The 25,951-nt window shown below is 36.2% G+C and overlaps 1 protein-coding gene across 3 annotated transcripts in view; it reads right to left on the minus strand.

Moving 5' to 3' along the window:
- The window catches only part of LOC110838476 (opioid-binding protein/cell adhesion molecule homolog), a 95,990-nt gene that overhangs the window by 31,536 nt on the left and 38,503 nt on the right, over positions 1-25,951 (minus strand). For 2 of the 3 annotated variants that reach the window (XM_022081684.2, XM_022081682.2), the window contains exon 3: positions 9,490-9,587. In XM_022081684.2, coding sequence (XP_021937376.1) covers positions 9,490-9,587 — 98 coding nt within the window. Of the gene's footprint in view, positions 1-9,489; positions 9,588-19,563; positions 19,582-25,951 lie in introns of those variants that run through there. The other variant, XM_087355511.1, reaches the window with a different exon arrangement.

Consider the following 25,951-nt stretch of genomic DNA (forward strand, 5'->3'; position numbering starts at 1 on the left):
CAGAAACACTAATAAATTTCTGACTACAAAATAAGGAGAATTAGACAGTCTTACGTGAAGTATTTCTTTATAATTGAGAGTCACAGGCACGGGCCCATCCTATTCATTCTCCTCGGTCCCAGGTGGATCCCCGTGAAACTCTCACAAAAAGAGTCTTTACACTCAAGATCCGGCGAACGGAAGAAGTCATCACTGCGACCTTTCTTTGGCCCATCTTTTGTCCTTTATACAACCTCATGTTGACAAGATTGTAACGAGATCTTTACCGCCAGTGCGCCAACTGAAATTCATTTTCTGTATTTCATGTCAGTGCTGGAGTTTTTAACCCCACAGTTAAGTCCTAATTATTTCAGTTTCCGTGCTTCAAGGAAACATGACGCTGGGAAAAGGTTAATTTTATTTAATATTTCAGTTGGATATACCAATTAAGGGACATGAAAAGTCGCGTATATTCTCAGCTTCACACAAAAACTTACTGTTTAAGGAATGTGTATGAGCAAAATGGGCACAGGCTCAAAACCTTTTTTTGTAAACGTATAAATGAATTTCCCTGAGAGTGCTTATTTCCGTGGATAAGACTTCTGAAAAAACTGATAGCCACACAAGAACGTTCATCACTGGACTCTATCCTCAGTCACTTGAATAATACGTATTCTGTACCATCATATTCTAGTTTTATATCCACTTTAATATTATCTTACTGTCTGTTCTTAAGTCCTTCGCAATTTTCTAGTAAACTTTTGTACGCATTTCTCATGCTTCTAGTGCGCGATGCTTATGAACAAGCACAGTTTTTACTTTTCCATGCATTATATAAATTTATACTTACATACAAACAATTACATTACAAGACTTTCTCTTTCGGGACAGACTTAGTGCTTCATGAGCTGTAAATTTATGGCGGATATAAAAGATATTACGTCACGTATGCCCATATAGTACGCAGCAACCAACTTACTTAAAACAAAGACTTCAATCCACTCACCCCTCGAGAGGGTTATTATGGCGACAACATTATTGCCGGAGAGCTGTGACGTCATTTGAGTACTGTGTCCACAACGAACTGGAAATTTAACTCAGTGGTACAGAAACTGTAATCATGCCGGAGTGCATAATTAACGCATTGTTAGCAGTAGTTTTAAGTACCATCTTAGTACTATTTCCTTTCTCAATGCCACGAAGCTTCCCGACTGCAGCTTTTTACGTGTTTCCGTAAAAGATTCGAAAGATGCGTAATATTTGTCTGCCAATTTAACGGCTAGAACAGCCTCATAGATTCAGACAAAACTTGGTACTATATAACAGAGCTACTCTAAAATTTATCAACGTATTTAATTTGGCACTCTTTAAACGCCATATTACCTACAACTCTATATAAATATTAACGTTATCCTACGTATTCTGTAGCTGTGTAACGAAGTATTGAAACATATAAGTTTCTTTGACTTTAATTCATTTTAAGACTACTTTACTTATGGACTTAAATTAGGCATAGTTTGGGTCTATTTGGCACATAGCGAGAAAGTTTATTGTGCGAAAATACTGCTACATTTCAAAACTGAAAAAAAAATATACGTATGAAGAGTGGAATTCACATTGAGGTGCTGTAAAGATAAATTGGTAATGTAATGAAGGCATATTATCATATTTCTGTTTATACACAACCTTAATTTGTACTAGCAAATACCTGTTACAAATCAGAACTACAAAGAAATTACATTTAGTATTTTTGTTAATGTTCCTTTGAGGATTTCCTTACTCCGTCATTACGTTGGATATTGTTACTTATATTAGGTGTATTGAAATGGAAAATTATCTTTGTTGCAATTAGATAATGTTCTGAAACAATTCATTTTCTTCACCTTTTACTTAAATGATTTTAAAACAATACCACATTCTGTATGAATTTAAAATGAGCACGTATCCTGTTGTAAAGGTGTATGAACTGACATTCTGACATTCTGTGAGCAGGGCAATAACAATGCTTCGTCATTATATCCAAATGTCAGTTTAAAATCACTCAGCGTAAAATGTCAACTAGGCTAATACGGTACACCATATACAAAATCATTGACTAAGAGCCGGTAAAGAATAATTCTGACTCACACGTAAGGCATTCTAGCAGAAATTACATTTTTCTTGTTCTTAAGTATAACATTAAATACTGGTTAAATTTTAGCGAATTCGGTAAAGAAGTATGAAGGCCATTTAGATCTACGATGTTCGTGTTAGAACCCCAACTAACAAAAGTTCGAATAATGTCAATAAAATATGAAAGCCCGACACCATCACTACATAGGCCTACTACATTTCCTATCTTCAAAAATACACGACAACGAATTGAATGGTACAGTTCTGTCAGATTTTTAGTAATAAATTAGTTCAACAATATATTCCCATTTCATTTAATTCTTGCTACTAAGAGAAATATTGCAGATGTTAAACAGAACAGTTTAAAACTAACTCCATGGAACAGAATCCTTCTTGAGAAGTTGATAGTAATTCAGAACGGTCGTTTCGATACATCGACTGGTCGATATCGTTATATGGTCTACAATATTTTTATTTATCGGTTGGTTTACATCGATAAATGGACTGATCGGTTTATATATACCTACTGGTAAATATCGATGTATAGATTGGTATGTATCGACATACCTTCTGACCAAATCCATATATTCAGTGGCAGATTTAGTTATATCTAGTGGACGATTTCGATATACCAACCGGTCGTTCTCGATATGTAGACTGATCGATTTTGATAAAAAGTCTGGGCGATTTCGGCATATCGACTGACCGATATCGATATAATTATTGGTTTATATCAATATGACAAATAAATGATCATCATGTCGTTAAAGACGTTTTCATTGCAACTAGACTAGCCTAGTTAGGTGAATCGAATAATATTCGATGTGCCTTTTCATCTCGTCTGGTTCTCTGTATTTCGCATCTCAAGAGAGAAGCTAATATTGTACCTCTAGAAGCGCTGCAAGAAAGATCAAGGGTATTTCAAAATCAGATCCACTCCCGAGAAACGCGTGATACAAAGCGACAAAGGAAGTGTACTTCTGAAAGAACGGATATAACAGACAATTCTACTACCCCTTTCCGAATAAATAATTCTGAGAAATATATCTACCCCATCCAGTTTTCAATTCCTAAAATATGCAATATTTATTATTGATTATTTGGCAAAGTTCTTAATTTTTTTCTATTTATCTTAACCATATTCTTTAACAGTGTTACTTCCAGTATATTTTTGGTCAGATGCCCACTGTACATTTGTGGGTCCCCAACAACTTCCATATTTTTCGATATGGCTCACATGAAGCAAGTTTTTAAACTGGCAGCATTTCAATTCTTTCATCCCTGCCACCCGTTTTGCTCTTTCACATACACCAATTCTTTCCGAATATATGTTTCTCGTTCTTCTGCCTTCCCCTTGCAATCCAGCCCTGTTTTTACCCCTGCTCGGATAATACAATAAAATGTTATTGGTGTCGCAATGGCGTATTTCAGTCTCGACCGTGCTCAAAATTTAACTTGATGGACCCCTTAGTAACGCTGACGGCCTCTGACTTGACTCTGGACGCTTTGCACATTGTCATAGTTTTGTCCACCCAATTTCATCTTCTGTGTCCCTCTTATTAGAGTTTCAGCGTCTAAAGTGGGCAAGTCTTAGATTTTAGTCAGTTCCTGGAGAGTCGAATACTCGCCCATAATAACGCAGGCAATTTCTCCTCCAATAAACATTTTTCTTCTCTACCCAGGGAACTCCTTTTCTCGTTTTATCTCGTATTAACGTTCTGAAACAGTGGATCCCACCATAATAAAATGTTTTGTTATTAAATCCTTCAGTACGTAAACGGGGTTATTTGATTCTCCTACGCAGGTGAAGTACATTCTGTACAGTCCTACGGTGCAAAAAGAAATCTGACACTTTTATGCCCTAAGCCAGCTTTCATTGCTGAGCTATTCTATGTAAGCGGATATTAACACAAAACAAATGTAGGTAAATAAGATATATTACATTACAAAACTGCAGGGACTTTTTGCACGACTGAATAAAGTTATTTCTGTGCTCAAAAATCAATAATATCAGCAAGGAGAGAACTTGTTAGTCCATAAACTTTCAGCCTGTATGACAAAACACATATTAATAGAATTCAGTATATATGTTGATTATGTAACATTTTATCATAAATAATTCTTTTATGATACTATTAAGCTTACGTTTACTTTTGTCATATTAATCATTTTTTGTTGGTTATTTCTACAATAATGTATAAGAGTTTATGATTATGCAACAGAAAACAGATACAGCGACAGATCTAGAACCGGAGAGATGTGGGTTCACGCTTCGGTTTCCTTTACACATAAATTCCTATACAGCAATGTTCAGATAGGAGAATTTGTGGGCTGAAGAAATGTTTCAAGCGATCCTTAGAACAGAAGACAGAGCGGTATTATCGCGAGAATACGTAGCAGCAGCACAAGGAGTTTGGCGGGCCATCATTTTATAAATAATGTGTGCACAATAGTACTTATATGCAATATGTACTAACAAAGCAATTTTATGATTCTTTTTGGTTACTAAAAGATTTATGCCTAAAATGTTCAACGGACATTTTTATGCTTGAATATGTGTTTACTCCATCTTCTCTACAGAACTTTATTGAAAATAATTTATCATGAATATAATTTCAAACTCGTTATACTGTGCAGGCCAATTGCAATAAATAGGTTTCGGTAAAAACATAAGACGTCAATTGTACTTCAAATGTTTAATTCCACATGGGATTATAAATTAATAATAAGGACTGCGTAATTTAGTGATGCATATCTAAACAAAATAACCACTAACAAAATTCCCGGCTACGTAAAATTTTCCACACATAATCACAAGGATTCGCCATGTTTGTAACTGTTAAAATCAAAAACGAACACATACTCGTACATTATTTGTACGTATCTTTATGGTATATATGTATAAGATACTTCATACCTCAGCTGCAATGGTTCATTAGCAATTACCTTAAATTCGCTAGCACAAAGTTATTGTTTACATTATATAATGCATATGGTTGACCATTTATCGAATATTTTTTTCCACAAGAAATACGAGGACGTTAAATTAATTTGGTACATTCTCGTTCCCATATCGAAAGTTCGCACAAGCGCAATGTTGGATTTATTAGACGTGGAAATTAAACCTACAAAGCTGGAGTGGCATCTAGAGGCGTGCTGCGCATACTACGTTTTATGAAACTCCACCATTTGGTTCAAACGTTATTGGGGTGGGGGTGGTGACAGACGAGGATGGCGATGCTGCAAAAATCTCCTTACAAAAAGAAAACTTGAATTAAAACAGATCACGACGTCAAGGATTTCGTTTCTACTGATACGATAATAGTAAGTTTGTGGCGTTTTCGTACACTTCATTTACAAGGATTTGATCCAAACAAAATTCAGACCATAATTCTGAAGGTTCTCTGTAACATAAATTGCGTGATTTCTTAGTTTGCAAAGGGATGTAGCAAATTTTAAAGTTGGTTAATTTTAATCAACAAAAACATTATCGATAGAAGGATATAACCAGGTCCATATTTGTAGAGACACGACTTTAGATTTCGCTGACAACTACATTTTATGACTTCTATCACATTACGAGAATCTCGTAAGAGGGCTCCTCTTAGCTTTTTCAGTTTTCTTATTCCGGTGATATATTTTTCTGGAAAATATATTGCAAAGAACTTGGAAAGGGACGCACATAAAATATCCGACTGGATGAGTAGACTATCAGGTCAAATGGCTAGAGTATATTAGATTAGACACGTTTGGGATGAGCTCGCACAGAGCAGTCGACGGTATATTTTCTAACAGCAAACCCTATTCAAAAGTTGAATGCCGTACGGTGCAGTATAATTTTTATTTTATTGATTAAATTCCGCCATTTCTGACACCTTGTTATTCACAACATTCTGAAACACCCATTTCTTGTTAGACTACGTGTTTCGATTGATATTTAGTTATCATCATGTCTGCAAATAATTCTTAAGATGTAAGATTTGAGCTTTTCACAGCGGTGAGCATGAAGAATCGCCCTGATGACGGAGGCAGTACGACCTCTGAAACGTTGGTAAACATCGACCAGACTACACAGCGCAACAACCCAGAAGACAGAAATCTTCATACTCATCGCCCTGATGACGGAGGCAGTACGACCTCTGAAACTTTGGTAAACATCGACCAGACTACACAGCGCAACAACCCAGAAGACAGAAATCTTCATACTCATCGCCCTGATGACGGAGGCAGTACGACCTCTGAAACGTTGGTAAACATCGACCAGACTACACAGCGCAACAACCCACAAGACAGAAATCTTCAATTCTTAAGATTCTAAACGTCTAGTGCTGAGGTTAAAATGAGTGGAGCTATCTCTCCACTTCACCTTGCCATCTGAGCTACCACGGCTCCTTAATGGTATGTAATAAACTGCATTTTGTTCGGAGACAGAAGGACAAGCTTAGAGTTAGGCATAGCCCATGTTCGAAAACGTTAACAATGTTTCTTAATGTGAGAGCACTTCAATTTCGGAATGTGACGGAGACAAAAGTAGTTGATACAGTTGTGATTTTCGGTCAAAGGGCTGAGACGAAGGAGCTTCAGCAATTCGTATGTCGTGACATGTCCACAATCACTCGCTTAATAACCATTTAAGATCAACTGTATAGTAAGTCATTAGAAATGTTTTAACGTAGGATGTCTACTATTCCAAACTCAATTTAAGCCAAGCTTTGTGTTACTCTGTACGTATCTAGCATGTATAGGTCTACCCACCCTTTGCTTTCTGGGTATGAAATTTAATTATACCCTATAGTGTCTGCATCATGAGAGAAGAGCCTCGTATTTTAAACTTAATTTACCATTCCGTCGTTTCACGTCTTCTTTAAAGTTCCGAACTTTTACATGCACACACTTCATTTTCAAAATGTCCACATATCCGATTCAATGAATTCGCTGCAAACTTTGTACATGTATACAAGTGCATTTACAGGCCTTCATAACACAGATTGTATCGTAAAAGTAAGCTTGGGGTCTCTCGTTAAGATCATGCAGACAAACTCAAAGCGTCGTCTCTAATGACGGGTCAAAGAAAGCAGAGACACTATGTGACAGTACCTTGATACTCAGATGATTCAAAGGATTTCTGCAGTGTTCACCTTATTTCCACAAACGATGGATCGATCAGAGGTAAAGTTGACCGAGTCCAAACATTGCACAGCGGTCGATGTGTTTAAATTTATATTTTTCATGGTTTTGCCAATTTCCAATTCTCCTTATGAAGTAAGAAAATTAACATCAAATCACACTAATGCTAGCAAGTAGCTTAATTATGCTGTATCACATGAGCAGTTGCCTAAAACAGTACGTTAGTGTAAAGAACACAGTTGGTTGCTGGGTCGCTACTCAAGTCCAGTTGCGCCAAAGCTGTGTAGGTACAAACATGGCGTATTCACGAGTGAAACGCGTGTCCATTCTCGAATAATCCTTTCATCGAAGTCGTTTGTTACTATAAGTGAAACACAATACTGAACAGAGTGTTAAAAACACTGACCCGGAACAGTGCACAAATTCTCTTTAAACACACTAAAAAGGGAGAGGTGAAAGTTTGTAAAATATTTTACTGCGCCTTGAAATATATACTGTAAGACGTATCACCTCAAAGTCTGCATAAATTCTAGCAATTATTCTGTCAGTCCGCCAGATTCCGAGGGATTCTCCCATACCATAACAGTAATTTAAAAGCTCGTTTTATGCTATATGAACACTGTACAATAAAAGGGTTTATTAGTTGAACTTATTTAATTTCGTCTCAGCTGTAATAAAGCGAAGTTTTATATGACGTAATATATAACAAACCGTGGTTTCAGGTTGTATGCCATGGCTTACATGAAATTGACTCTCAATACTGAAAATGAACCATAAAAGAAAATAGATAGACATTCAAGTTCTAATAGCCCTGGACATTCTATATCATATTCAAATAGTTCAATACTAGCTCGGAAAATACTGAAAAAACTGTGCCTTATACATTTCTGACGTTTTTCACAATACATATTTTGCCAGCAGAAAATTACTGCCAAAACCAACGTCTGTTTTCAACACATGTGCTAATTTTCACAGGAAAAATAAATGTTTAGTTGATCAGGTGCTGTAAATACACAAATGAACAATTTTTAGCTACAATTCAAAAATAGACCAAACGCTTCGTTAAACTTCACTTACAGATCTTATATTCAAAGTAGACGCGCGTAAATAGTTGTCAGTTGATGGTAACTGAGTTTAACACAAGATTCTGAAAGCCATAATTTTGTACATCTGGCGTTCATCCTGACAAAAAGCCTGATTCCAATTAAAGTCCAGTTAAAATTCTGAGTTCGATTATGAATTCCATATGCGAATAACATAAAATTTAATAAACCTAACAAGCAGGCAGGCAGACAGGCGATGTGGTTAACGAACATTTACATAGGAACAGATTTGAATATGATATGAAATTATTCATCGTAATACATAGTCGTATAAAGCTCGCCTCCAATATACCCAAAATCAGTGCCTTATTGCACTGCAGCAAATATTCAAACGGTACACAACAATATTACATTTTAGAATCTGCATGGAGTGAGATTTGAGCCCGCGACCTCTCAAATATAAAATAAACGAAATTGGAGTGCTAACCACACTGCTACGACGCTCGATACCAATCTAGAAAGGAGTTTATGAGATATATACTAACAGGCAAATTTTCAAAACTTGCCACTCACATTATATCTATAATCTTGCACTGGTAACTTTACTTTTCACCTATGAAATACTATATTATTGTTTCATCTATTCGCCACTTTATAGGGTATTTATTTCTATGTACTCGAGACAAACCTTGCCCCTGAGGTACATAGTGCAGCAGCTATTTCCAAAATACATTTTGTTTTTAATATGTGTCACAAGTATTCTCATTGTAATCACTTTATTTTCCTTGTGCTGTATCTGTAATTGGCCATCTGCCTGTTGATACAGCACTCTATTATTATTATTATTATTATTATTATTATTATTATTATTATTTAGTGTTCTGTCTGACGACAGGTCCATATGAACAGGATCCTTCCATCCTTTTCTTGGACTGGGACCTGTTCATATACGTTCTTGGCAGATGATCCAGAAGTGGTTTGCCATTGCCTTCTTCTGTGTGTGAATGGAGTAATTGTTGGGATGCCACGGAGAAACCGGGGAAGCCCCCGGAGGAAAACTCCGTGATGCCTAGACCACGGCCTTGCCCAACACAAGTTATAAATTCGGGCACCGCCGGGAATCGAACCCCAGACCCCAGGATTACAAGGCCAGTCCACCGTGGCTATCACTCTAATAATAACGAATTAAATTGAATTATTATTAAACTGCAGACAAGTGTTGCTCTACCTTGTACGTCGCTAGGTCGTCCACAACGCAGGCCAACGTAGCTTCTCGGCCCACTGAAGCCGTCACATTGTTAATCAGCTCACCGAATTTAGGTACATCTGAAAGTGAAAACATTTCAGTTATGCTGTGTTCTTATTGCCATTTTTTCAGAATCAGCCACGCTTGTGTTCGGCGGAAGTTAAGAGATCTGAGTCATTAATCGTCCAGTCTGTAGAATAAAACTTTTACGATATTTATTTATATTTTGTGATTAGGTGGAATAAATTGATAAGGTAAATTTTTAATCTAACAAAATACCAAGTAAACAACTGCTTGGCCTCTTATCAATGTTTAGTTTATACCACACTCACAACATACAGTAATATTTTCTTATTAATTCAAAGATGTCACTGAGGCAAATTCTCCATGTGATCTCCACCGCTTGTGACGTCTTAGTTCCATCTCCTGGGTTCACAGTGTGACCGTTTCCTTTTGGCTTTTCTAAGGACTAGGATATTTAAAGTAAATTTTCACAAAATAGAACTTATAACTGTAAATGAGACAAATATTCAAAAAATGAGAAAACTCCACCAATTCCAAGGATTCACAAACATAATGTATTTTACTGCAAGAATCAAATTACGTGAGTTCAGTTTCCATATTCACATGTTAAAAAATTGTCCTTAGTTAAATATTAATTAATCCAAAAATCAGTATGTGCGTTCTAGTGGCCATTCTCTCAATAATTGAACTTATTCAAATGATCAAAGTCAGACAAGACAAATTGAGAAGACGCATAAAGTTAGTTGTTCCTGCAACTAACAGAGCTAACTAAAGCCACAGTTATTTTTAACTACATATTAATTGTCTAAGATGTGATGTCTTCACTTTCACCCAAAAACCACAATCCGCAATTTCAATATCATTTTCTGAATAACGCTTGCTTGGTACTGAATCCAGATCATTAAGCCCGCAGTCAGTCAGTGTACTGACTTATCACGTGACAATGATGATGTGTGAAAACCGATGTAAAAAATGCTACCTAAACACGAAATTATTTTACTTGTGTCGTATTTCAAGTTCATATTTCATTTTTAGAGGCCCTGAATGAAGAGTCCTCGAGTTCTCTAACTAAAATATAAACAATACAGATGGGTTACGTAGATAGAAAAACTGAAGTTGAACCAGTAAACGAGAAGTTACGAGATCGATAATGCAACTTATTTATTTTTTACTCCAAAAAGGGATACACTATTCAGTTCACTTTGTAACATCCAACGTAGAAATTATGGGTTCATTTTTATCAACACAAAAAGAGATGCGACAAGAAGACACGACACATTAAAATACCACCTGTCAGGAGAGTAGCACTTAAACCAAGCCGAAGTGACGCAAACCTGCCAGCCAATCAGCAAACCAAGAAATTTTACATGATGGGAGGCTGTCTGTCTGTCTGTCTGGTGTAGGGAGATAAATGGTAATTTTCAGCGTCATTTCAATAATTCCTGCGCCGAACAGAGAGGGAAGCATCCAGGCTTACATTGTGTGGGGATTTGGTGTGCTGGCGGGGCTGTGAACAGGCAGATAAGGGTATACTCTCGGCCCTCGGCCTGTTGCGTAGTTAATTGAGTCTACACGGATCAACAGACATTTCTCTCTGATGTATTTTCGGAATAGACTTCGCTTTGATTTTTACCTTACACAGGAGGTTCTGAACCTGAGATCCCATTAACATAACTGTAAAATATAACGTCGTTGTCTGTCCCATATCTGCCACTTGCACACGGCGTCACTACCCAGAACAGCAACTGGGTCATCTTCACAGCCGCGAGAACCTCAGATATCACCATATTAAATAAATGTTAGGAGAACAAAGCGTGAAATTGTATGATTTAACGATCTCAGTTTATGGCCCCATGAAGGGCGTTTTCCTGGATCCATAAAAACCTTTGAGCTGCTGAGCAACTAACAGGTTAACAAGCAATATTCTGCTGTATGGAGTTATTCAGCAGATTTATAATTACTTAGTTCGAGATAATGTAAAGAGGTGATATCGATAGGGAAACGTCAGCATAAGGGGAATAAATCGGCCATGGCAGTGTTATGTACAACACTTATACATCTAAATTCTAAAATATTCCCAAGAGAACTAGAATACTTTGAGATACAGACATTTTTTCCGATTATATAGGCCTAAGGGACTATTTAGTGAACTCGTGGCATCACTACACAGGCCAAAACATACTAAAATTGGTCACTATATTGATTGCAGAAACATTTACCAGCTTTACGGGGGTTTTCAAAATGAAATTTCCAATTGAACCTTAACAAGTGACTGCTGTTAATAGAAACTCCAAGTCGAGTAGGATTAGCATTGTATAAATTACACTACTAGTAGCAGATGATATTTTGAAAAGTTGAAATCCATGTGGGAAATAACCGAAACATTTATTTACCTCGATTCGGTAGAATATGTAGGTTTCCTAACATTTTAATAAATACCGTCACAATCTCAAAATATAACTAAAATCCCCAGATATAATTAATTTAGAGCAGCTTTATTAACGTTGTAAGTAATTTTAAGTAAACTGAATTTTACGAAATACTGTGTCAGATGGTTTTATTTACTTGGTGTTGTCAGGTCGATGACGTGACGATGATATAAAATACTGAGATGTACTTTAATACTTAAGCTACCGTCGAGCTAATTTTAGATTACATTATTTTATTTAACGTTCATTTTTTTAAAGGACGTCATATTGTGAGGAACTGACAATAGGTGTGCAGTTTTAAAATGACAAGCAGTCCACAAACATGCTTAGTCGCAAAGTCAATATGCTTAAATAAAAGTATAGATGAATCGCACGGGTTTCGTGAACAAAAAATAATCGGCTGTTCAGTTCAGCATGAAAAGCCTTTTACAGTCAGCTCTTCAATAACGTCATGTTATTGTTCCTATATTCTTTCATAATTCGAAAATATTCAGCATGAGTTTCATACCAAAAACATATAAATAAAAAGTATGGTTTTGGAAAGGGACAATAATCAATTATAAAACTCTCAGCAGCTTTAGCTAAAGCTAAGCCATTTTACTAACGGGAGTAGTAAATCAAATATAGAGTGGGCAACATGATGAAAGGCAAACTGAATAGGTCATTCTGTCACAAGTGGTGGCTTGTTATATTCTCTAATGGGATCTCATTGAATCTAGTCAGATTGGTACAGAAATCAGAGCTCCACACGTGACATTAATATAGTGGCTTTTGTATTGAGAGTTTTGTTCTTTATTGTTTATTATTCTGAAAGTCATTGTAGGATACACCGGGCAGATTTTCGTTGTTTCATTTTGTATCACGGTCATAGTTATGATAACTGTTCCATAACAGATCACACATATAAAAGGTTAATTTTGTTTCGGATTTATTTCCCAGCACACTGAATTCCGTTTATTATCAGATCACAAAACAGCCAGACAGTTCTGTAAGACGAAACAATGAGTGTACGTATTTTTTTTCCGCATCGACGGAATAAATGTAATGAAAAAGCTGTGAATAAATTACGGCCGAAATTTTATTCCCCTTTGACGATCATGCCTTCAGGAATAATGACGTATTCTTATACTCGTGTTGTTATTTAATATGATTCACAAAATTTGGAACACGGAGAGTTATAATGACCCGCTTACTGTTTCCCTAAACGATTCCCTTTTCTGCAATTCTGCTCAGAAAAGTTAAAGTTATTGTCGATTGGGGCTCATTAACCTTCTTTTATGATATATTTCTCAATGTCCTAAGGGTAGAGCAGTCGAATTGTATAATTTCTCTTTCTTTTCGCCCCTTCTTCGCTTTTTTTAAACCTATGTTCAATTAAAGAAGACATATTAAGCTATTATCTTTGTTTGGCAGGGTAGATATCTTGCTTCCACTGAACAAACACTGTGGTTTCATGAGGGTTTTAAGCACCGTTTTAGCGAGGTAGTAACGGCGGGTAGCAAATTGGCTCTGTCTGAACACAGTGGCACCGAGTGGACCAGTCCCTGTTCAATCTCGATACCAAAGCTAATCAAGGGCACAGATAGATTGAGGGACGTGGAACCAGCTATCCACTTAGGTTGGAGAGAGGCTTAGCTGTTTGTTGTGGTGATGCAGTGAGTTTGACTATCGACAGACACCGTCCTCTAATTACTATAGTGGTCGTTTCCTAACTCCAAATTTTCATGAGACTAGACATCATCAGTTATCACAGAAGGTTTACAGACATTTATTACACTTTAAAGAGGAGAAGGATGTAAAATGGGCATCTGACAAACATATGTGACACTTATGGGATTTGAGGCTTTCGCGGCTAGTACAATCAATAAAGCCGCTTCCGATGATCCAGTCACATCAGAAACATGAAGATAGGGACAGAGTTTTTCCCCAAAACGTCAGTTTACTACGGTAAGATTTTATTGATATGTGACACTTCATAATTCACACGAGGGCTCAAAAAGGATAAAATAAGCTAGAAATTTAACTATAATGGCGCCTGGAAAGTATCGGAGGCAAATCATTTGAACCTCGTTAGTTCAAATGATAATCCTATTGCTTTCTTTTCGTACCGGTCCTGGTAAATGTCACCCCATGAAAGCTTCCTCCCTTATATCATCCTCGTATCTTACCAAATGCAAAATAACCTCCGTAGCAGAGTTTAAATAAACTAGGTTCACTACGACATAATAAAGTGTGAATGCAGCACTCACGGAGATGAGAGAAATGCGTAAAAGTTTCAATCGGAATACCTGAACTGAAGGGATCACATGACAGACACTTGCTTATGTGTAAGAATTTTTCAAAATATTCTAAACAAAGAAGATCAGAGAGTGACTTGTATTCAAGTGGCTCAGGAAAGAACAATGTGACGGGATCTTGGAAATGCAGTAACGAGCTTTCAGGTTCTATAAGATACGGAAAATTTTATGAACAGCTAAGATACTACCAGCATCTCAAGAAGTCCTTTTCACTGTGAGAAATGGTCACATGGCACAACTCTCTCAAATTTCTGATGAGTTCAAATTTGTGTTTCGTAGTCTTTACAGTTTCACCAGCTTTGAAAGAACGACAGTGACGTATTTGAGGTGAAAATATGTAACATTACACTCACGAAACGTATCCTGGAGTAGTAATTCGGGTTTTAAAGTGAAAAAAGGTAAAACATATTGCAGGTCTGTCCGGCAGTTTGCACTGTACGCATGTTAGTCCAAGTGACTAATTGGGTAATTTTTCAGTGCCTGTGACTGCGCCCTGAGGAACGGAGATGTCAGAAAAGTTTTAACTGAGCCATTTAACAGGGCGCTTATTGAAGCAGAAACGTTCACAAAACTTAGACTTATTTTTATAACGTTAACATAAAATTAAGCCAGCATGGCTGGTAAAAGAAGTGTAGAAATCGATCCTCACAATTAATATAATCCAGGTTGGACTAAGAATTATTTAAATCAAGAGTGTAAACTCAGACTACAAAAGACTATGCATTTGTAATCCTAAATATAGATCTACAATGCGTAGACTAAATTGAACTATTTTCAAATATTTGTACACACGGTTATAATAAATTTAATTCATTCAAGAATAACTAATACGAGTTTTAAGGTTGAAGTATCATTCGAAATAATCTTAATTTCGTATATTTACCTGCCATAAATTACACTAACATGGTGTCCGAAGAAACGCATAAATTGAAATTAATACTGATGTAGAGCTATAAAGTGTTAGATGTATGCGGTTACATGCAGATCTTAAAAAATTATATCCAAATTCTCTTAAGGTTACATTTGGGGTTGGATATTGCAAAATGTCAAAGTGAAAGCATGCGATACCCATATTTAGTTTTCCGTTTGACAGCGACAGTTGCTGAATCATTACAGCTAGACATGCAAAAGTTGTGAAGTTATTTCATAAATATATCCACAAATGTTATACAAAAAAAAACGTTACGTTAAAAGTTACGGGCATGATGTTTCGGAACCTTTAGCTTTTGTCTGATAACTTTCATAAGATGGGACTCAATACTCCCAACTTAAGGTGCAGAAGTATCTCCCTACGATGTACGCTTTATTAATTTTCAATTCTTCCTAGCCACTCTGTACAGACTACTTCTTTCGCAGGTAAAATGTGTCAAATAGTTTATCCTCAAATTACTTGTTTCTTCTCAACGATCTTCACATGATGCACATGAAATTAAGTTTTCGGACTAATTATAATTCTGTAATTATAATTATCTGGCATATTGTCCTTTTATTGAGGTGTGAAACCAGAGTAGAATAGGCCTTTCTAACTTTTCATAAATTATTGAATGTAACTTCAACATACTTAAAAATTCAAATTATTTTCGCCATTGGCGATTGTGACACTTGTTAATTACGACATATAGATATTATAATCCAATTGACAAACACCGCTAATACCAAACGGGGCATTCTTCACCATGCCGATTCAGCTCCATCTACCTTCCGTAAGTTCCATTAAATGGCAACCTCCCATCTACTTCTTGGTCTTGTAAGTGGACACTTTCAAAGAAGCTGCTCTCCCAAAATTATGTATGCATTCCTTGTATTTTCAGAGCTTTAAATTATATTTTACTAATACTTATAATGTATTTATTTTAAGAGAAAACAGAATACATTAATACAGCGACTGGAATTAGGATGGTACATTTTTATAAACTTTACCGGATACTAATTGAAGATTATTTGTATTTCCCTCCGGAAAATTCCAGGACAGTAGTTTATAACACGCCACGATCTCTTCCTTCCAACTTTTCCCAATACACCTTGCGTAAACCTTTCATGTTATTAAATTTTAAATTAAACAGCTGCGAAGCACAAAAATGAGCTGGCCAGTTTAATTTAACAAGTCGTTTGTGCCTAGATAATTTTTAAATAAAACTGCAACTTTCTTTCACGTCTGCCATAGTGTTGATGTCACGCGGAGTTTAATGAACACTTAAGAACGGCTGAAGCATCGAGAGAGGGTTTGGAATAATTGCGTGGAGAAAAAAGAATTGGGGCCTGGGAGAGGAAGGGCGAAAGCCTCTGTCTCTTCCGGTATCGCCGCCATCCGCCTTAATCACATTATAAAAGGATTATGGAGAAATGTCTACGTCCACAGTTTTATTCGCCACAGACTCCTAATGCCCCCTTTTATAAAAATATCCCAGGGAATTGAAACACAGATTTTCCGCCAATTCAGTACTTTCCATAATATTTAGTAGTCACAGTCATTTTTGTTAAAAGTACAATCTGTTCTGAAAAATAGAATTTTAGCGCCACTAAAGAGTGAATAACGTAATCTACTTCACTAACAATCAGATGAACCGTGATTAAAATTCTGTAATGTTCACCGACGTTTTAAGTCTCTTCTTCAGTTCATTCAGACAAATATTTAAATCATACTTACTCCACTGCACACCTCCTGTCACTTCTGATAAATTATTAATAAATGGAATTTTTGGTAAGGAGATGTTTTGAAAATATAAAATTAATTTTGAATTTGTAAGTGTCATACTTTTCATAAGGTAAGAATAAAATAATTATAAAAAAAGTTTTGTACATCTGAACATCACTTGCTCATTATTAACCATCTAAAAACCATTGACGACTGTGTGGAGAAGGCGAGTGAGAATAAACACCTAACGCTTTCTGGTTGTGAAAAAGTACATTTTGATTAATAAATGGGAGCCATACTCCTTGACTACATTCTTATATTTTATACGTTAATAATATTATATAAAAATTTAAGATAAATTCGTATGAAAGGAATATAAACAATGGTAACGGAAGTGTCGAAATGCATACAGTTAAGGCACATTGGCTGCTATTAACCCTTGAAGACAAATCTAATTTAAATGGAATTTAAAGAATTCAGTCCTTCCCACAAAGTAAGTAGAAATCACATCTATCATGAAGATTAGCTGGTCAGTACACTTTAAAAAAATAACCGCTGTTTACTCTGAATCATAAAGAAACTCAAATCTGTGGGAAAAATTCAAAGTTGATTATTAAGACAGGTGGTACATGTAGTTGCCACTTGGTTTTTAAATGTTATATAAATTACATGTTCTTAATCACTTATCGTGCAGTAATATAATAATATTTAAACCCAAATATAACTGACGCAATACAGAATGAAACTTTTAAGTCACTTTGGCAATAACTGTAAGTTCAGACAACCGTCAATTCAACTCTACATTGCCTCACAAAAGAACGGCAGTGAAATTAAGGGTATAGTTTTTTATTTGTGACGGTACACCTACCCAACTGCCCTAAAAGGAAAAAGGCGCCATCACACTCCATTCTATTTTCTTTCAGTTTTACCACGTAAAGTACTTAATGTATTTCCTACTTCTGTGCACAGCGAACGCGTACTCTGTCCCTGCCCCCAGTCACAAGAATGGTCCTAACAACTCATGGCATTATGAGTGCAGTTAGTGTCTTCTAGCAGAGATAAGCGCCATAGTCTGACATCAAGTATATACTATAAACTTTATTACTTGCGCCTTTGAAGGCTACTGCATCCTCAAACTTCCTGCTTCTTCTTGTCCTTCAATGAAAGCTAACTACGAGTAATTAACGAACAAAAAAAAATTAGAACGTATTATTTTCGAAGAGAGCTTGCTACGATTCACTTCAAAATCCTTTGTCTTCACGTCTTGAGGGTGTAAACCACATTCGTATAGTCAAGGACAGGGTACAGAACCGGGCTCTTGTTAAACAACAATTTTGTGTTCCATAGCATGAGGGGAATTTGACCAGCTGCGCCACTAACAGTTCCAAGAAGGATTCTGTTCCCCGTAGAATTAGAAAGCCCTCATATCTGAATAAACAGATGATACGAACTCTGTTAACAACAGCAGAAGCTTCAACACTGAAATTAACAGTAAAATATGAGAAGATGTGCTGGGTTTTGGCGACTGAAGATACAGACTGCCTCCGTCTTCAGGCCTGAAGATGGAGGCAGTGTTTTTCTCCGAACCGTTGGCATCTACCGAAGAGTCTATACGACACCACAATTCAGATCATCATCACCATCCACACCGCCGTGAAAACCTCAAATCTCACATGCAAGCTATTTGTTCTCCGTAATTTTCTGGGTTTTTAAATTTAGTTTGAACATATGATTTAAAACAAAAAATAATATGAAGGTTACATGTCCTATTTTTACGACAAGCTGTAAGATCAGAAGCAGTGCTCTGCAGATGAAGAACAGTCAGGATTCATTAATAACATAATACCACTTTACTCCGACCCACAGTCGTAATACAAGCTAGCTTAAATGTTCGGCATTACCTTCCATGTTATTTTCAAGTACAAAAACAGAGGAAAATCTATTCAAAAATATTTGTAAATCCATTGCAAATACATAACCTAAAATTTATTCATTTTTCATACATGTTTGTGTCATTCAGGAGTCATACAGTTCAAAGAAACTCCTTTAAACATAGAATTTAATGTTATATGGTTTCCAACAATACTGATATTAAGATCAAATACTACCTGCAATTACAGGACTCTTGGTCGATTGATGTTTAAACTGCATACAGTTTAATTAAACGCCGTTGCTATCCTTTCATTTCTTTACAAAAGTTAAATATATCTCCAAAACTGAATACTTGTCTTTCAAACTTCCTCGCCGTAACCAATGACATATAAAATGTGTTAGTATGCACCCAGTGTAGGTACCAATGTCCAGAACTCTGGATAACATACAACCGATCTACAAATTGAACATCCGGAGAGTAAAAACTAGACAACTGAACTGTAAATACCCCAAACGCTGTATTGCCAGTTAACCGAAGGCACACACAGCGCCCTTTTCGTAATACACGTTCAAATGCCAACTGAAGCAGAACCCTTGTACTTATAGAAAGCTTTCTCCTCAGCCAACTCCCTGCCCTCTTTTCTTATTCAAGTACCTCGTTAGCAATATATTAGGATAGAGGGATTTCAAGCTTGAATGTTTTGCAAGTATTCAGGCCTCCTTCTCAATGCTGTAGCCTATACAGACACAACGTATCCAGTGCGAAATGATGTGTTTCGATATTTTTTAAAGAACTTACTCTTCCTTGTAGGTTTCTTGCGACAGAATCTGCTACCGGGCTAAAGAACACATTATTACTGCCACATGTCTGGTGAGTTGTAAACTGCCATCTATGAAGCACAATGCGTGGTTATATAAGGAAATTACATCAGCCAGTGTCAAAGTTCAGCTACTTGTGTTAATCTCGCCAACTGAACCTAAAATCTACTTTTAGGTTTAGTGTCAAATCAAAGTGATTTAATCTGCAACTATAAAATAGATCTTAGCCCAAAGACAGGCATGGTATTGTTGTTTTACTCAGGCCCCCAAATAAAATTTTATAATGGCTTAAAACATGTCAGTATCGTTTGCTTCTATAACTCTCCAAATTCATAACTTTAATATATTTTGATGTAAAAACCGAATTTTAATTTCTTTAATATAAAAAATAATATAACATTAAATATTTCACAACTTTAATTGTTTTTTATTTTATCATCAAAATACAGTCATGGCTTCTGTTTTATTCTTTTCTAATTTTATTGTACAGTGAGGATTAAGAAAGCATGGCCGCTCGTTCATGTGTTCTTGTGTGTGCGTAACTCAAATTTCGAACTAAATAACTGATATGTAGGCATTCTGGTGAGACGCTCAATACAACAGTTACGATCATTAGCTACTGATCCAGTCGGCACAGTGATTATTGTTCCTGTTTCGTGTTCAGGGTGCATCTCGTTCGAATAATCTGTTTGCGCTTCAGCGCCGCGAAGAAAACTTCGCCTGTCTGCCGCGTTTCTGTATATCACTGACTTTTATGTCCATTCACATCAAATAAAAATATACTGTTAAAAGGTTGCTCACAATTCAGACATCGCATTGAAGAGAGTAAGTTATTTTCGATTGAATTTTGTTAATTACTAGTCATAATGAAAGCCTTTTAAAATATCAGTTATAAATGGTAAAGAGATGTGTATATTATGTTATTTACAAATAAACTTGAACTTTCTGTAAAATGGTAAACAACCTGAACCGATTTAACTCCTAACCAAATGTAAACTTTCCGGATAATTCAGTGTTGACATCCAATACCAAGTTTAATGGAAAATCGTTCTGCAGCCTCCAAGAAACATGCGAACAGGTGAAATGACACAACCTCTCCTTTATGCGTTCAGTTTGTACACTTTGTACAACAATATATAATGTGTTATCATCTGGTTAAGAATATGTTTATGGCATCTTCAATACAAAATAATGTTAATTTACATGTTTCTCAGTCTTAAATCTTGAAAGGTGCTTACTTTAAGTCAAGCCCGATTGGAACTGAAGTAATGCTTAACAGTAAGTCTTACACTTAGATTGTTTGTCACATTGCACTATACAGCTCATACACTTAGAAAAGTAAATCTGTCTCAAGAAGTAATGTAGAAATGTGTATAATAGGGATTCCTAATAAAGATATCTGCGGCATTCTCGAAATGTTTATTCATGTCGTCAGCCTGGCTTTTGTGTTCATCAGATTTACTGGAGCTCGGTAAAACAACCCTTATCAAGAATGTCGCATTATAAACATTACAATTTGTCACTGCATTAAGAAAGAAGTTTCCTCTGGATCGTATCTTGAAATGCTATCAGCGTGTATGCTTACTGCAGGTCCGTCTGTGTCTGAAGGAAGGTAGAATAACATTGCCTACAGCCTCACGACCATTTTAATAACATCAAATCCCCATCTCCGTCGTCATGTAGTTCTAACCCTTTTCATCGAAATTTCAATGCCGCACGTCTGTATAGGCCAGTATTTCCTAAATCCGTTTCCTTAGAAATGTCCTTACCAAATCTACTTATATATAATCGTATTTCTGTAAGTCCATTTTAAATGGTTTCACTGCCAAAACTGCGTACATAGTTCTTTAATCCTTAATGAAAGTGTCTTCTTATCAAATTACTGTATTCTACAATTATTTTCGAAGCAGCTTTCGTACCAAGGTTCTGTACATCATAAGTATCTAATGCTTTTTCAAAGGAAGTTACCTACTACAATTCTGTATATCTTTTTTTAGCCCTCCTTCAAAGATACTCACATTATATTTTAAAACGGTCGTCAGACACATGACCCGAAAAGAAAGAGGTATACGGCTCAGACAACGAGACCGCCATCACCTTGTCTTGTGATGTTATTTCGAAGGTTTAAATTGAGTTAATAAAGTTGTGGCATCGCCAAGTCGAACGCAGAACAGACACAGATTCATAAACATTACATCTTTTCCTAATATAACAGCCACGTCATTCGTATTTGTCTCGATGAGTTAGATGCGGGGTGGAAAATTATATGAAGTTCTGATGGTGGCGACTCCGATAGCAAGAATACAAATGAGGCTATTGTGGCCTTATAATGTTGTCTGGCGGGATCTGAGTTTGGCGATCGGTTTTTGTGTCGGTGAGTTTCGAAAGATATTTTGACGTTTAATTTACCTTCTAAAGACTTTCATTGTAAATCGTGTAGCTTAAAATGATTTGCGAAGATAATTCCGCAATAAATTTTATTAGTGCTCAATATAAAACAGATTCATTACCGTCAACTATGATACACTAAGCTAGTTAATTTAATAATATATTTTCAAGAATGGCCTTCTCTCTGCCTTGACGCAAACAGCTTGGATACAGTATCTGCCGCGTTTAGACTACTTATGAATTGTAAGATTGGAGGTTTTCACAGCGGTGGGTATGAAGATTTCTGAAATCTTCATACTTATGAATTATATTACGAAGCAATGGTGGAATCCTTGGTTCGAGACATGACGGATGCATTAGGCCCTGACGCTGTTCTTGTTGCATATACAAAAATGACGCAGTTCATTGGTTCGTGACTCTAAGTGGGAAGTTCGCGTGTCGTTCTAAACCTCCTGCCACACGTCTGTCCGTCTTGTTGGAGACTGGTAACCCAAAAGATCGCCTCTTTGAAACGATAAAAAACTTGCATGTGGCGCCCATAGGAAACAAAACAGAAACAATAGAAACTACAGGAAATTTCGCCTCCATTTCCTGGTCTCCAGTTCCATAAATAGAGTCGTCTATTACATGCGATCTAAAACTTATGACCTATTTTATTAAAAAGTAGCATATATTACACACAGGTAATATTACTATGCCTATATAAACTTACTTCAAGGAACAAAGTACGTGAATGTTAAAAGTATTAATTTAAACCCCATAACAATAATACGTCTGAATAGATCTTCAACATATTAAACTTATGAATAACACTGGTGCTCAACGTGTACGGCATTATAATTTTATAATCATAATAGGAGAATCACGCTCAACTGCAGTTAATTTATCGCGCTTTCAAAAGTTCTGAATTCATCCTAGAACAGTTAACTCCTACCGCTTATCATTGTTCTGCCGTCTCGTACAGGAATCTCAGAATAGCAGCTTCGTAAGTACGGCACAGCCAAACACCAAGCAGCTTGGACAGCTTTATGGCTGGCGAGGTGGTTATGAACAGCTAATTCATAAAACAAACGAAGTTTGGCTTTTTATGTGCATTTTTTTACGTAGCTTCAAAATCAAATATCTTAGAAACTGTGTACAAAACGATGTTTTAGAGAAAATTAACTCCAGGAACAGAGTCATTGTTGAGAAACTATTAGTGGTGTAGCTGGTCAAAACGTTCTCTGCTATTTATGGAATCAAAAGGTTATTAACGTGTTCAGCACAGTCCGTCGGTATATCATACCTTGAGCAACATAAAACATTTTCATTATATTGACAATAAAATGGTAAAGTGGAATTCATCATAATATATGTACCTACAAATATACATACGTATTACCCATATCCATATGGCCATTATGCAAGCATTTTGTTACATTAAAATTCCAGAAATACGGAGAATAATAGAAAATACTTTACAGAAGTGTACTAACAGAACTCCCTTCTTCTTTATTCTTAACACAAAATCAAAAAGCATCAGCAACTTCTACCGTAAACAGCAATTAATTTCGTGCAAGAAACCGTGTTCACTAATTGGATCTGATCAAAGAACTTGTTTCCTGTGACATTATAAATAGGACATTAAATATGTGAACTTGTTAGAACCTGAGAAGAAATTATTGAAACAAAAATGTATCTAAAAAATACAAAGGAGACTTGTAATGGTAAGAGATTTCATTGAAGATTAAAACTTCAATTCTAAATTGAAAATATTACGCGCATATGAAAGGAACTGCATTTGATACTTGCGTTCATATAGTAGGAACACATGCTCGTGACACAAGATTACAGGAATAGACAAACAAAAATGGAGGCTGTTTAATTTTCGGCGCAGAGAGGAGACGTACACAGTTAGGTAGTATAATTCGAAATCTCAGCTTTGAAAGCAAGAACGATTTAAAAGACATGAACGTTATTATTTCCATTAGGCGACGAATCAGTTTCTCTTCCAATCTCCGAGAATAATTCCCCTTGAATTACGTACATTTTATACATCCACTTATTTCTCCTTCCGCTTCATTTTCGCAGTGCTTGTGTTCCAATTCACTTCTTCTTCAGAACGCGTTCATAAGAGAGCGCGATTATGATGGAGTATTTCGTATCTCCAATCCCTTATTTCCCAGTCTCAAATTAAGCAACCATTCTTGGGCACAATACACGTTATAATTTGGCAACTGTAACGGAATTGCTACATTCTATTACGTTGAGTTAAGTCATTAAGAACATTACATACTGACGTACACGTTCCATGAATATGATGGCAGAAATATGTGACACGTCTGTTATTAAATATTTCACAACTGAAATAAGTTCAAAAAATAAAATTATGAATACAAATTGTATGTATAATACAGGACATGCGGCTATGAATATCTACCAGACTCACAGAAATGAATATCTTCGGGTTTAATACTAGCACTTAAACAACTTAATCAGTTTAAAAGTATGCAATTCAGATTTTGTATGGCTCTTCCAACAGGTTTTCCATCAAAAATGTTGTATTCATTTATTTATGTCAATTTCTGTCAACAGAAATAAATGGAATCACACTTCAAGCTAGTTTTCAAGCACAGACGTCACATGAACTCGCGGCACATAAAACCAGCGAGTAGCGTGTTTCGGGGCCGTTAGGTAGACCATCAGCCACGCCTCGACCACCTCTCATTCCCAGCACACCACCAGGCACCTACCACGCGACTCTCAGTCACTACCAGACCACGAGTGGGCTGTCTCCTCAACAATACTTAATCTCACACTAGTGACTTTTTGCTGTCATTAGCTTGTTTTATTATCAGGAAGTTGAGAGGAAAATTGCATGTGATTGAATCAGTGTTTCATTTTAGAGACCCCTCAAATACAACACAAGTATGACTTGTCCTTTCGTATTATAGTAGTCATCACCAAATTGCATGCCCCAAGGCCACGGAAGGACTTCTCCGCCCCTCCCCGCTGCTCTAAACCGCAATTCCAGCTTTGATACGCTGCATGTTCGGAGCTGTCTTTAATCGCCCGGGATGTTTGTGTTGTAACGTTGTATGATTTTGCTGTAACCTTAAAGCATGCAATTTTGTGACTGCTACTATTAGACATCATATGCCACTATAAATAAAAACTAATCTTCTTCAGAATGGTCTCAACTCAGATCATGTGTGATTATAAAGGTCCAAAAGTCCTTTTCAAATCGTACCAGTTTCTGGGATGGATCGTAGAATTATATGTATTTACAGGAATTATAATTTGGGTTGTTTGCGTGCAACTACACATCTATGGTGCGTTTCGTCTATGCATGAAGTTTCGATAGTACTTATTTCACACTAATTGTTTTCTTGGAATCACTGAGGTTGATACAAGTATACCATAAGACTCTATACATATATATTTTATAGATCCTTATAACTTTCATTCAATGTAATTTCCTCAGTGTAAGATATCCTGTTGAAAACCCATCACGTAAAATATGACACGAATATTGTTTGAAATTTCTTTGAATACACAATCTTTATCATGTTTCTCAGTACTGCATTGCTTGGAATTTCGAAACGTAAATTATTAAAAGGCACTTTCAAATAGGAAATTTACTCGTATTTTAGTTCGTCAATGTTTTGGAGCAGCATTAATAGTACTGTGTCTTGAGTTCACTGTTGTTATCTTGATTATAATAAGTTCGGTTACATGGGTACTCACACAACTCATAATTACGCAGTCATACACGAACGTGCGAGCAAGCCACACGCGAACCTACGCAGTGCGTGCCAGTGACACGTAATGCGCTTAAATGCTGACCATAAGCGATAAACTTTTAACAGAAATTTATTTTAAAAACGATATCCAGTAGTTTACAAGAGAAGTAGTCACGACTGGTATACGAGTATGTTCCAGGAACTGAGTTCTTTGTCTTTCTCATCAAAGCTCAGAATTTGTGAAATCCCAGATTAGAA

The sequence above is a fragment of the Zootermopsis nevadensis genome, unplaced genomic scaffold (assembly GCF_977971745.1).
Source record: "Zootermopsis nevadensis isolate Lab colony 2312 unplaced genomic scaffold, Znev_1.0 Znev_ptg000024l, whole genome shotgun sequence".
NCBI lineage: Eukaryota > Metazoa > Arthropoda > Insecta > Blattodea > Termopsidae > Zootermopsis > Zootermopsis nevadensis.